The sequence below is a fragment of the Amyelois transitella genome, chromosome W, assembly GCF_032362555.1.
Source record: "Amyelois transitella isolate CPQ chromosome W, ilAmyTran1.1, whole genome shotgun sequence".
Taxonomy (NCBI): Eukaryota; Metazoa; Arthropoda; class Insecta; order Lepidoptera; family Pyralidae; genus Amyelois; species Amyelois transitella.
Window position 1 is genome coordinate 1246237 of NC_083536.1, and position 14404 is coordinate 1260640.

The 14404-nt window shown below is 37.3% G+C and overlaps 1 protein-coding gene across 1 annotated transcript; it reads right to left on the reverse strand.

The window, feature by feature from the left end:
• Positions 1-10833: 10833 nt before the first annotated feature.
• Positions 10834-12875, reverse strand: LOC106140308 (uncharacterized). Its single transcript, XM_060953941.1, has 4 exons — positions 12679-12875; positions 12378-12534; positions 11475-11505; positions 10834-11387 (listed from the first exon to the last, which is right to left on the reverse strand). Exons 1-4 carry the CDS (start codon positions 12873-12875, stop codon positions 10834-10836), a joined length of 939 nt encoding a protein of 312 aa, XP_060809924.1.
• Between the last annotated feature and the right edge of the window lie 1529 nt (positions 12876-14404).

A 14404-nucleotide genomic window follows, 5' to 3' on the forward strand; every position in this document is an offset into this window, starting at 1 on the left:
GATATGACATTAATAATCGATGAATCAAAAAAGTCTATTGAATTAACCGTGCAAAACTGCCACCATGCTTTAAGACTTGAATTATACTGGGAAATTGTATAAAGTGTTGGTGTTCACCCTTGATATGCTGATAGTATTGTAAGAGTTCTGGTTTAGATTTTGATGTTTAAGTATAGGTTTGTTCCTGTTCTATGTAAAACAGAAGAGTTCTGATTGCCTAGACATACAAAATATTTTTTCTAAATGTTTTAATAACATCGATAATTTCATCAAAGTATTGATGTTTACCCTTGATATGCTGATAGTGTTATGAGAGTTCTGGATCAGATTTTACTGTTTTTGTATAGATCTGTTGATGTTCTAGGTAAAACAGAAGAGTTCTGATTACCTAGACTTACAAAATATTTTTTTTCTAGATGTTTAATTAACATCGATAATTTCATCAAAGTATGGATGTTCACCCTTGATATGCTGATAGTATTGTGAGAGTTCTGGTCTAGGTTTTGATGTTTTTGTATAGGTGTATACTTGTTCTTTATAAAACATAAGAGTTCTGATTGCCTAGACTTACAAGGTATTTTTTTTCTAGATGTTTTAATAACATCGATAATTTCATCAAAGTATTGAAGTTCACCCTTGATATGCTGATAGTATTGTAAGAGTTCTGGTCTAGGTTTTGATGTTTTTTTATAGGTATATACCTGTTCTTTGTAAAACAGAAGAGTTCTGATTGCCTAGGCTTACAGAATATTTTTTTCTAGATGTTTTAATAACACCGATAATTTCATCAAAGTATTGACTTTTACCCTTGATATGCTGATAGTATTATGAGAGTTCTGGATCAGATTTAGCTGTTTTTGTATAGATCTGATGATGTTCTAGGTAAAACAGAAGAGTTTTGATTACCTAGACTTACAAAATATTTTTTTTCTAGATGTTTTAATAACATCGATAATTTCATTAAAGTATTGATGTTCACCCTTGATATGCTGATAGTATTGTTAGAGTTCTGTTCTAGATTTTGATGTTTTTGTATAGGTATATACCTGTTCTATGTAAAGCAGAAGAGTTTTGATTGCCTAGACTTACAAAATATTTTTTTTCTACATGTTTTAATAACAACGATAAGTTCATCAAAGTACTGATATGGTGATAGTATTGTGAGTGATTGATGTTTCTGTAATAAAAAATGTTTTTATTTGTCATGATTTATGATTTTTATGAGTTACACTTCTACAGTATTATTGCAGTTTGTATTTTGCTAGAATAAAATGTTTACTCTTTCGAAAGAATTTCATATAATAGCGTTAAATTGAACTTTCATCCGTCTTGGGCTTGTTTTTATTCTCACACAGTTTTTTATTTCAATATTTATTTTGATTTGGTGTACAAGACTTAAAACAAGAAAGTTTTTTTCTTCTGTAACAGCTAAATAAATATATTATTCAATTTTGTGAAATCATGTCGTCTAGGTACATGTTCCCATTAATATTTTTTTCCGAAGCAAATAAACCAGAACATTTTTGTTAGAAGTACCTAGAACTATAAAAGTGATCCTTATGAATAATTAACAACCAAAAAAATTGCAATTGGTTCGAAATGATATGCTACCGGAAGTTGGCATATCATTTTTTCAAATTTTTAAAAAAAATTCATTTTACTAGAACTTTTTCTGAAAACCACCAGGAACTATAGAACTATTGTGGATGCGCGTAGAACTTTTATAAAAATTTGATATGCTGAAAGTTGTTATGCCAACTTCACCAACATGAAAGCGGGCCGTTTCTCAGGTAGCACGAAGTACGGGTACATAAAAAATTAAGTTACGTACGTTAAAGTAGCAAAGATCGTTTTCAAATATGTTTTTGAGTATATAAAGTTGTTGTTATTAAGTTAAAATTGACTATTGCCAGACACTTTCCGTGGGCCATTACTGCTACCAGACGTCTTGAATATTATTAAAAAATTTAGTACTTAAACTACGTTATAGTAGCAAGGCTAAATTTTATATATGTCATTTTAGGTATAATTTTAAGACCCCTTGTATACGGACAGACCAAACCGAAGGGCCATTCGTCCCCCCAGACGCCATTAAACTTTCCCTGTAAGTGCGAGAGTGATGGCATTATTCATACGCATGAATGTGAGTGAGAACACTATATTGTTCCAAAAGATTTTATACATTAACGCCCTTATATTTAACGCGTGCTACTGACCTAAAATTAAAAAAAAATATTGAATATTAAAAATACTTGGAGTGTTAGGAAGATGAGGAACATTATTTTGGGTATTATTTCAAGAATAGAATAATAAAATATTATATGGTGTTCTCTATAAAAATTTATTTTAAATGTTATGATATTCACAATTTATTATGAAAAAAAAATTATTATATTCGTAGTTATTTATCTTCATTATCATTATCATCATTGTTCGAGTTCTTACTTCCCTCATCAAATTCACATTCGAATCGAATATTTAACTGCACGGTCATATATTCGTTGTGTGCGCGATGACAGCGCCCCTAGTGGCCACAACTATTCAGGACTTGTAATCTGTCAAATCATGTTAACTAGATGATGAGATATTTTTGTGATATTGATTTTCGACTAGTTTTTCAACGAAATTGAAAAAAATGGATATTATAATACGTACGAGATTTGAATCTATTAAGCATAAAATACATTTCCAACCTCAAACTGAGCAAAAAAGGGGAAAAATTAGTATTAGCACAGCATGTGAGAGAAGTGGAAGAGCTAATTAGATGAAGTTCCTGTGAATAAATTTCTTAGTCGTACTGATGAAGAATGTGAACAAATCTACGCTTCTACAGTCTCTCGCGACTCATCTGGTCGCTATTGCACCGTGTTACCATTTGCTAAGGATCCCAGTAGCTTAGGCAACTCGTACACTGTTGCTCATCGCCGTTTATTGGTACTGGAACGTAGACTAAGCGACACAGATTTACGTGTGAGCTATAACGCCGCTATTATGGATTACATTAAATAACAAATACTTAGGTCCAGTGTTACCATCGGACGAGTCTGATGGAGGTTATATAATTCCTCACCACCCAGTTGTCAGATTGGACAAACAGACTACTAAAGTCAGGGTTGTTTTGGACGCGAGTGCTCAATGTCATAATGGTGTATCTCTCAATTATATTTTACACACTGGACCCAATCTTCAAGCTGTTTATTTTTATTATTGCTTAATTTTCATCTATTTCCAGTGGCTATAACTGCAGATATAAGGCAGATATATTTTCAGATACTTGTAACTGACGAACATCAAAAATATCAAAAAATGTTCTTTCGATTTGACCCTTCTGAACTGATTCGTATGTTCAAGTTCAACAGAGTGATGTGTGGACTTAGTTCGAGCCCATTTGTTGCAATGCGCACAGTTCGTCAACTTTGTAATGATGAACGTTCCAATTTTCCTATAGCAGCGGCTATAGCAGAAAAGGAGCTCTATATGGATGATTTAGCTAGTTCAATTTTAAATGAATCAGATGCTGTCGAAGCTTCCTCACAGTTGATTAAAATGTTTAAATCAGGTGGTTTTGATTTAGTTAAATGGTCGAGTAACTCTAAAATGGTACTTGATAATATTCCGCTACCGCTAAGACTTTCACAACAAGTAGAGTTTGATAAATCCGCTTCTCTTAAAATATAAGGGCTGGAATGGCAGCCGGAGAGTGACATATTTGATTTTAAAATAAATAACGATGATCGCTCCTGTACCAAACGATCCATACTTTCATTGACGGCCTCTGTGGCGCAGCTTGTCTGTGACACCGGAGGTCCCGGGTTCGAATCCCGGCCAGGGCATGATGAGAAAAGAACTTTTTCTGATTGGGCTGGGTCTTGAATGATTATCTATATAAGTATTTATTATAAAGTATCGTTGAGTTAGTATCTCGTAACACAAGTCTCGAACTTACTTCGAGGCTAACTCAATCAGTGTTATTTGTCCCGTATATATTTATTTATTTATTTCTTCAATCGCCCGCTTATGGGACATGTTAGGTATTGCCACGCCTGTAATTCTTTATGCTAAACTTCTAATTAAAGAACTTTGGCTTCAGAAGGTTGAATGGGACGAAGCACCTCCGACAAATATATCCGCAATGTTTATTAAATTTAGAGAACAATTGCCACTTCTTGCTAATTTAAAAATTCCGCGTCATGTGGCTGTAGCTCAGGATTCTAGAGTTAATATAGTTGCTTTCGCTGACGCTAGTATGAAAGCGTATGGCTGTGTTGTTTTCTTACATGTTACCGATCCTACTGGTGACATATGTGTCCGCTTGGTGTGTGCAACGTCAAAGGTTGCACCAGTCAAAGTAGTTTCACTTGCCCGCTTGGAGCTCTGTGCTGCCGTCATAATGTCTAAGCTTGGTTAGCTTAGACATTATGACGGCGAATTAGTCTACGATACTTATTTAGCACGCACGCCTATACATAATGTTTATGTTTTTCAGACTCAAAAATAGCTCTTTCATGGATTCATTCATCTCCACTTCGTTGGAATATTTTTGTCAGCAATCGTGTAGCTAAATGTCACGAGAATCTAGAGCCTAAAAACTTCTACCACGTCGCCGGAGTTCAGAATCCCGCAGACTGTCTGTCGAGAGGTTTATTACCTGAACAATTACTTACGCACAAATTATGGTGGAACGGTCCTGAATGGTTAATTACGCCTGTACCTCAGTGGTCGATAGAATCTTTTCAGCCTGAAAAATGTGAAGACTTGCCAGAATTTAACAGTAAAACGCTTGTCGCAACCGCTTCTCGTGATATACAATTGTCTCCTCTTTGTTATCTATCGTGCAAAGTTTCTTCATGGAATAAACTGTTAAGAATAATTGTATATATTTTACGCTTTGTAAGATTATCAGTAAAAGGTTAGAGACCTCTCATATAATTACCGCTGAAAACTATTTGCTTCAATCAGTTCAAATCGCTCATTTTACACATGTCATAAAAGATTTGAAAAGAGGTAATATACCTTCTGCCCCGCTTAATAAATTAGACTTATTTATATCGGAAGATAAATTAATCAGAATAGGAGGTCGATTAGCTAATTCAAACTTATCGTTCGAAGCGAAACATCCTATTTTACTTACTAAACATGATAATGTTACTTAAGGCTTGTTCGGACTAGGCTAGTATTTTAGTCTAGTGGCGAGTAATTTAGTAGCTAAACTATTCGCTAATCGTTCGCATTACAGTCGAGTAAAGCTCACAAGTCAGTGGTTCTCTGCAAGATGAACAGCCTACAGCGTAATAAAGTCAATAAACTGGTAAAGCTAATCGTATCGGCTATTTTAGAAGAGGTGGATGAGGAAATTTGCGTGATTAATAAAAAGAAGCTGTGGATACGAAAATGGATCAATAGAAGAAATGACCTAGGAGGTACTAATTGTCTTCTAAAGGAATTAGCATTGGAAGATCCCAACGAATACTTGAATAGCTTGAGGATGTCCGAAACTTGTGTGAATTTTCTTTTAATGAAAATACAGTCTACGATTCAGCGTAAAGATACCCTTTTAAGAAGTGCAATACCTGCAATTACAAAATTACAAGCAGTTCTATACTTTCTTGCTACTGGATGTAGTTTAAGGACACTCACACATATATTTAGACTCGGAAAATCAACTATATCTGAATTCATCATCGAAGTTTGTGAAGCTATCTATGAATCATTAAAAGAATTTATCAAGGTAAGATTAAATAAGTATGTAAGTGTTTAGGTGGCTATCGAGTTATGAGTCATTTATAGGTAGTAAGTAAAACAACCGTGTTAGCTGAGTGAAGTTGAATGACTGAATTTTATTTCGTTAACTGTTCACCACAATAGTCCCCCCTTTTTTTTTTTTTAAAACAAAAATATATACAAATGCAATACATACTGACAACAACAAAAAGAAACAAAAAATATATATATATAAATTGTCCGAATTTCACATTTTATTATTTATTACACTTTCACTATTTGCGTTTTTCACTTTTCGCTGTCATTCTTATACGTTCTGGGGTCCGTGTGTTCCATTGTTACAGCACTGTCTGGGTACCATTGGTATCGGGGCTTGAGTCTGGACTTGTCTGTTATCGATGTGCCTGAACACTTTGTTGTAGAACCTCCCTCTGCACCTCTTGTATAGATACCACAACACAATGACGGCGACGACGATGAAGAGTCCGCCAATCGCGATGTCGGTGTTTGTTGCGCTGTTGGTTCCACCTGACCCGGCGGCTGTTTGGGCCACCACGATTTCTTCCTTGCCACCCCAATTGCCCATATTTCCGAAGATCGCAATTTTTGGGACGATAACTTGAATGGTGTGTGAAATGCGTGAAAAAAATTGTTTCGTTATGACGCTACAATTAATCATGTAATACTTATTTGCTCATTCGTTTTTGCTGACTGTGATCTATAGCAAATCGTATGACTGGGCGTATGATGCGGCCTGACCTCGTTCTGGTTACCTTGTCTTCGCTATTTTCCGCTGATTTATCAGTTTCGTTGTGCCTCTGGTCACTTTTTAAGTGCTCTAAAGGTTCATTCACCTTTTCTTCGACAAAAATATATGCAGGTTTTAATCTGTCTATAGATACTGTTGAAGTTTTCTTCGGTAATTGAATTATGAAATATTTTTCGTTTTTCTCTATGACTTTGTATGGGCCTTCATAAGGTGGTGTGAGCGGTTTCCTCACAGCATCCGTTCTAACGTAGACATATTCACAGTTTTTCATATCGGGGTGAACAAATGTTCTGTGGGTGGTGTTGTGGTGATTTTCATTGAAAGGGCTTATCTTTGCCATCGAATCCTGTAGGGACTGTGTAAACGTTTCTGGCGATGAAATTTGAGTTTTAGGGTTCATGAATGTTCCAGGAAGTCGTATGTTAGTTCCGTATAGCATTTGTGCCGGGCTAATATTTTCTTTCAACCGTAAGGCTGCTCGTAATCCTAAAAGTACTAAAGGTAGTTCTTTTGACCAGTTTGTCGTGTTTCCTCGCGCAACTAATGCGGTTTTCATCGACCTATGCCAACGCTCGACCAAACCGTTTGATTGTGGATGGTAACTAGTAGTCCTGATTTTTTTAATGCCGAGTAGTTTAGTCAAAACATTGAATAAATCTGACTCGAATTGTCGTCCTTGATCTGATGTTATTGCGTTTGGACATCCGAACCTTGCTATCCAGGTGTTGACAAAAACTTCCGCTACTGTCTTCGCCGTTATCTCTGCTACCGGTACAGCTTCTGGCCATCTTGTAGCCCTGTCTATCATTGAAACAATATATCTATTGCCGTTCGATTCCGGCAATGGTCCGACGATGTCTATGTGCACGTGATCTAAACGCGCTGTTGCCGAAAAACTTCCAATTGGCGATGAGTTGTGTCTATATATTTTACTTTTCTGGCATGATTCGCAAGCTCTCGCCCAATTTCCGATGTGTGTATTCATTCGTGGCCAAAAGTAATGTTGTGATACCATTTTCTTCGATAATCGCACTCCGGGGTGAGTGATGTTATGCATAGTGTCGAATACTTGTTTTCGAAGTGAATTCGGCACATATGGTCTCAATTGATTTTTAGAATTTTCACAATACAAGTATTTATTCCCGAATAAATGTATTTTCTTCCAATTAAGATTGCTTTTATGCAACAGCTGTTTGAGTTCGTAATCATTGTTTTGAGTATCTGCTATCTCACTCCAATCCACAGGTGAAGGACAATCTATTTGTTCGACTCGTGATAATGCATCGGCTACCGGGTTCAGGTTACCGGCGAGGTGACGTATGTCTGTTGTGAACTGTGCAATGAACTCGAGATGACGTAATCGCCTTGGGGATTCCTTTTTATTTACACCGTTTTGTTTAGTAGTGAAGGCATAACATAGTGGCTTGTGATCTGTGTATATTATTAGCTCTCTTCCTTCTACATAAGGTTGAAAATGTGTTATTGCCATGTAAATTGCCAGTAATTCGCGATCGTATGTACTGTACTTTGATTGAGTCTCGCTTAAACCTTTTGAAAAAAATGATAGCGGTTTCCAAATGTCATTTTCATATTGTTGGAGAACAGCGCCGACGCACGTTTGTGACGCATCTGTCATGAGCGATAGCGGGGAGTGTGTCGTCGGTGACGTCAATGTAACCGCGTCGCTTAGACTTGCTTTACATTGATCGAATGCTTCTAGTGCCTCCGGGGTCCATTGGATTTGTGTCTTGTCGTTTTTCTTGGACCGAACCAGATACTTGTTTAGTTGAGCTTGGTATTTAGCTGCTTGTGGTATGTTATTTCGGTAGAAATTGATCATACCTAAAAATCGACGTAATTCCTGCACGGTACTCGGAGTTGGATATTTATTTATTGCTTCGACCTTCTCAGGTAACGGCTTGATACCATCTTGCGTAATCAAATAGCCCAAAAATTCTACTTGCGACTGACCCAACACGCATTTGTCTCGATTTATTGCAATGCCATGTTCATCCAACCTTCTGAATACTTCGCGGAGGTGTTGTCGATGACTTTCAGTCGACGATGAAGCCACAAGTATATCGTCGATATATATGAAAATGAAGTCCAATCCCGCTAAAACTTGATTCAGGAATCTGACGAAGGTTTGTCCTGCGTTGCGTAAACCAAATGGCATTCTAGGGAACTCAAATAGGCCAAATGGCGTGATTACGGCGGTTTTTTCGACATCCTGAACTGGTATTTGATTGTAGGCTCTTTTTAAATCTATTTTAGAATATATGCTGGTTCCTGGTAATAGGTACGTGAAATCTAATACTCTCGGGATAGGGTATCTATCCGGTACCGTGATTGCGTTTAGTTTCCTATAATCGCCACAAAGCCGCAACTCGCCGTTTTTCTTCGTAGTGACGTGTAAGGGGCTGGCCCACGGGCTCTTGGAGGGTCTACATATACCAGTTTCTAACATCTGCTCAATTTCTTTTTTCATCCTTAAGTATTTATCAGCTGGTAATGGCCTGGATTTTGAGTAAACTGGGTGTCCATCGGTAATAATTTGATGAACAACGTTGTGTTTTGGTTGTGATAAAGCGTCGAGAGGTCTCAAAATACTTGGATAATCAACCAAAATGTCTTCATACTCTTCTGTTAATTTGATGGTCCGCAGTGTAGGCGTGCTTGACTTCATGAATTTTGCGTCCCTCTGAAGTCCAGTCGTGCCATCTATCAGGCGTTTGTTTCGAAGATCCACCAAAATATTATGTTTTTCTAAAAAATCGGCGCCTAATATTGGTTGCGTAATGTCAGCAACGATGAAAGTCCACCTGTACGGTCGTCTCATATTCAAATCTAGAGTCAGCGTTTTGTCACCATATGTTTGTATTACGGTGCCGTTTGCGGCGTATATTTTATATGTGTTATCAGTTTTCAGTTTATTCCCTCTTTTCGGGATTGCGGAGATGTTGGCACCTGTATCCACTAAAAAACGGTATCCACTTTTTCTGTCGATAACGCATAGGCGGTTTGATGGTGTAATAGCGCTGACGACCGCCTCTGTCAACGCTGTATTTAGTTTTCCGACGGCTTCTTCCAGTTGCATGGTTTTACACAGTTTCGGGCTCTATTTCTGTAACGCAGGTGATATTTACATAACCAATTGGGGCTATCGGGTGTTATTCTAGGTCTCGAACGGGATCTTGAGCGCTCCGAACTTCGGTTTCTATTGAAATTGCGACGTCCGTAGTTATTTTGAAATGAGTTTGACTTCAAGGCTGCTATCTCCATGGTTAACTTACTCATTTGATTTAATATTTCTATCATAAGTTGTGGTTGCCCGCTCGACACTTCCGATACTTCAGCTGACCTTCCTTCTAATATTTTATCTGCAATAATGGCAAGATTATCAAGTTTCTGATCTTGACTTACCATTAATACGGCTCGCACGTGATCAGGGAGTCTTGATAGCCATAGACTGTGTAGAGTCTTATCACTTACTTGACTATTGCGTGCTAATTCCCTCATACGCCTCAACAGGGAAGATGGTTTTTGGTCGCCTAACTCCATTTCACCGACCAACTTTTGAAATTGACGTTCTTCCGACTCTTCATAAACAGACAGCAATCTTTCCTTGACAGCCTCGTATTTCTTCTTTTCGGGAGGTGCCGTTATGATGTCGGTTATCTGCCTGACAACTTCTTTGCCAATTTTTGACAGCACCATAGCATACTTAGCTTCATCACCTTGCTTCTGAGGAGCCATTATCGCCTCGAACTGAGCAAACCAAACTCTGGGCATCTCGACCCAAAAATCTGGTATCTTTGACGATATGCCGAAGGCTGCAATTTCTGTGTTGACATTGCTGGTGCTCGGCGCTCCGCATCCAGGAGTTCCGGGGGTGCAATTTCCACTCGTATTCATGTTGCGCGATGGATATATGCCTCTTGGAACGAAGTCAGTGAGAGTCCCTTAAGGAAGGCTGACAGGTTGTGCAGTATAATTATCGTGACACGAAGATAACAAAGAAAATTAAATCACAAGTTAAAATCGCGGAACGTGTTACTATGTTACAAAACTAATCGGGGTCACCAATGTAAGTGTTTAGGTGGCTATCGAGTTATGAGTCATTTATAGGTAGTAAGTAAAACAACCGTGTTAGCTGAGTGAAGTTGAATGACTGAATTTTATTTCGTTAACTGTTCACCACAAGTACATCAGATTTATTATGGAACATTTATTAATTAATTAATCATTTTCAACATTGCTACGTACCATCTTATAACAAATATAACAGTTACTTATTTATTAAATATTAAATTAAAGTTACTTTAATTATTAGTTTGCTCCCATCATTCTTCATTATAAACATTAGCGTTCTGCAATGCTGTTAAAATTAAGTCATTTGATAGAATTGTAGTGTTACTCAGTGTTTCATTATTGTTTATATGGCCCGATTGAATAATATTTGAGCAAGACTGATAATCAGTAGGTACAGGGTGTGCAGGTAAAATGGAAGGGGAAAAAGATTCCAAATTAAAGTTACTGGTGTCATTATCAATTATTGAATCGCTTTGTAGTGATTCGGTACCATACGACGACTGTGGCGTTATGCTTCTATTTTGATCAGGTGCGGGTTGAAGATGTTGACGTCGAATTCTATTTAAATAAATTTGAATGTGCTCTTGTGCTTCTAATGCCAATAGTAAGGGTAATTGTTTCAGTTGAAAACCAACGTGTTTACCGAATACCTCGAACTCATTTTCTTCGACTCTAGAATTAGTAGTATCAGCTATCTCCTTTAATTGACTAACCATGCTCGAGAGCTGAGCGACTCTCTTCTTTTTTGCTGCAGGTTGGGGTGTAGGTTCACGAAAACCATCTGCAGTACTATTTCGCTTATAATGTAATTGACTAGCTGTACTCGAGAGCTGGGTGATTGAGCTGGTTGATGGGACAGGTGTAGGTTCAATTTGCTCAATATGCGTAATATCTGTATCATCAGTGTCTGAAGCATTGGAAGCCTGAAACAAATCATGTTTTTATTAGGTATCCAAAATAATCTTGATTTTTTTTCAGGTTCCTACTACTGCAGGCTGGAATGCAATTGAAAATGGTTTTCGAAATCAGTGGAACTTTCCAGGCTGCTGCGGAGCACTCGATGGCAAACATTTTGTCATGAAGGCACCCCCTGACTCAGGAAGTTTATACTATAATCACAAAGGCACAAACAGTATTGTCTTAATGGCCGTTGTAGATCATAATTATTGCTTTAGTTATATAGACGTTGGGTGCAATGGAAGGGTTTCTGATGGCGTATTTCGAAACTGTAGCTTGTACTAAGAATTAGAAAACGGTATTCTACCAGAGGGTTATGTCCTAGTTGGCGACAATGCATTTCCCTTGAAAGAATACTTATTGAAACCTTATCCAGGAAATCGATTAACCTTACAGCAAAAAATTTTTAACTATCGCTTGTCTCGGGCTAGAAGAATAGTAGAAAATGGTTTCGATATACTAGCTGCTAGATTCAGAGTGTTTGAGAAACCGATGCCCTTCAGTCCTGAGAAAATTGTTAAGATAGTAAAGACATGTTGCGCTTTGCATAATTGGCTCCGACGAACAAAACTACAGAACAAACAGTATGAATACACAGTAGACACAGAAGATTTTGAGACAGGAACTGTCGTTTCTGGTAATTGGAGAAATGAACCACAGCCTCTCGGAATGCAACCGCTACCCGCTTCTTTAAGTAACCGATCATCGCAAAGGTCTACAGATCGCCGGGACAGATATGCGCAATATTTTGTCGGAAGCGGGTCTGTCCCATGGCAGACAAGAATGATACATTGAAAAATTACTACCCTCTGGTATAAGTAGATAATTAGGTACTTACCAAATTACTTTCACTTGTTGTAAGTATTGAATTTAAATTTCGCAGGGATGCATCTAATATACTGAACCATTTTACTGATGGAATATAAACTGTGTCCGTTCCCGCACCTGAATTTTTAGATTCCTTTATTTTTTTTAACTCCTGCGAATAGGTAGATCTAAAAAAAAGTTAATCACGTTAGGTTAGGTTACTTCTTAAAACTATGGTATTAAAAATAATTAAGAGCTTATTGTATCTTTGTCAATGTTTAATTGTTAAATAATTATGCCTTTGAAATAAAATAATACCATTATTCACTAACCTGATGTTTTTAATTTTCAATTTTATTTCCTTTTCACCAAATCCGGCTATATTCATCTTATTTTCTATATCCAAGTATGCGGATTGTTTCTTCTGTTTGTTTTTATAACACGGGGACTTAACATTCCATAAGCAATCATGTTCAATATAAATGGAAACAAATTTTAAAGTAGTTTCCTCGCTCCAGCGAAACGACATTTTCACGTCAACTAATGAACTCGACTAAATCGACAGGTTCGGACTTGTTTAGCCGGCGGCCGAGTGAGCACGGACGCGTGGTGGGGGGTGCTACTCGCTACTGGACTACTAAAAAAAATAGAATAAAATGGATTGACTCGACTAAATTACTTACTAATCCACTCGACTAATTTTTTGGTGTTCAGACACGTTAAGCTACTAAATTACTCGCCACTAGACTAAAATACTAGCCTAGTCCGAACAAGCCTTTACCTGATTATAGACTTTTTGCACCGCGTACGTACATTGTCATACTGGTGCCGCTCTTCTTAGCTCTTTGATTCGCCAAAAATATTGGATAATATCGTCTCGATCTGTTATACGGCAACGAGTACATAATTGTAATTTTTGTTTTAAAAATTCTCCTTCGCATTCAACTCCTAAAATGGCGAATTTACCCGCATTTCGTGTTCAAGAGACAAAAGCTTTCGTTCATACTGGCGTGGATTACGCTGGGCCTATTAACATCACTATTTGTAGACGTCGTGGTCAGCAAAGTCAAAAGGCATACATTAGCCTATTTATTTGTTTAGTGACGAAAGCCGTTCATATTGAACTTGCCTCGGATTTATCTTCTATTACATTTCTTTCTGCATTTAAGAGATTTATATCCCGTAGGGGTCCAGTTTCTCACCTATATTCCGATAATGGAACTAATTTCGCTGGCGCTAAGTCTCATTTGAATGAGCTTTATCACTTTTTACTTTCTTCAGATTATAATGATTTATTCTCGAGCGAGCTCGTAACTCACGGAATAGAATGGAATATGTCTCCTCCCCGCGCTCCGCATTTTGGAGGAATGTGGGAGTCAAATATAAAAAGTTTGAAGACTCATTTGTACCGCATTATTGGCAATCAACTACTTACGTATGAAGAGCTTTTAACAGTATTAACACAGATTGAAACAATAATGAATTCACGACCACTCTGCGTACTACAGGAAGAACCGCATCTCGAGCCTCTAACTCCCGCGCACTTTATTATGGCTTCTCCACTACAGTACTTGCCACTCGCACCTGTTTCTTCTACGCCGCTAGTTACACGTAAATCGCTTACTCGATCAAATTATTCGCTAATATTGAAAAAGATGGCATTTAGAGTACTTGAATAATTTACAGGTTCGTCAGAAATGGTTGAAAGATGTAACGAATGTCAAAATTGGTACTGTAGTGTTGATACATGGAGATATTGTTCCCCCATTACGATGGCCAATGGGAATCATTGAAAAGACTTATCCAGGTGCAGACGGTACTGTGAGAGTAGCTTTAGTTAAAACTCAAAATGGTTTTCTTTAAAGACCAATCGTTAAATTAAGTCCATTGCCATCGCAATAACAATACCGCATATTCTTAATAATTTCCTATTTTATGAATCTTATTATATTATTTTTCCCGCTTTAGTTAATATTAAATTCCACTACTATTTACGCTACTCTATAAGTGATTTCCTTTTATTTTTCTTTTGAGAAAGCGATGTTCCTCAAGGCGCCG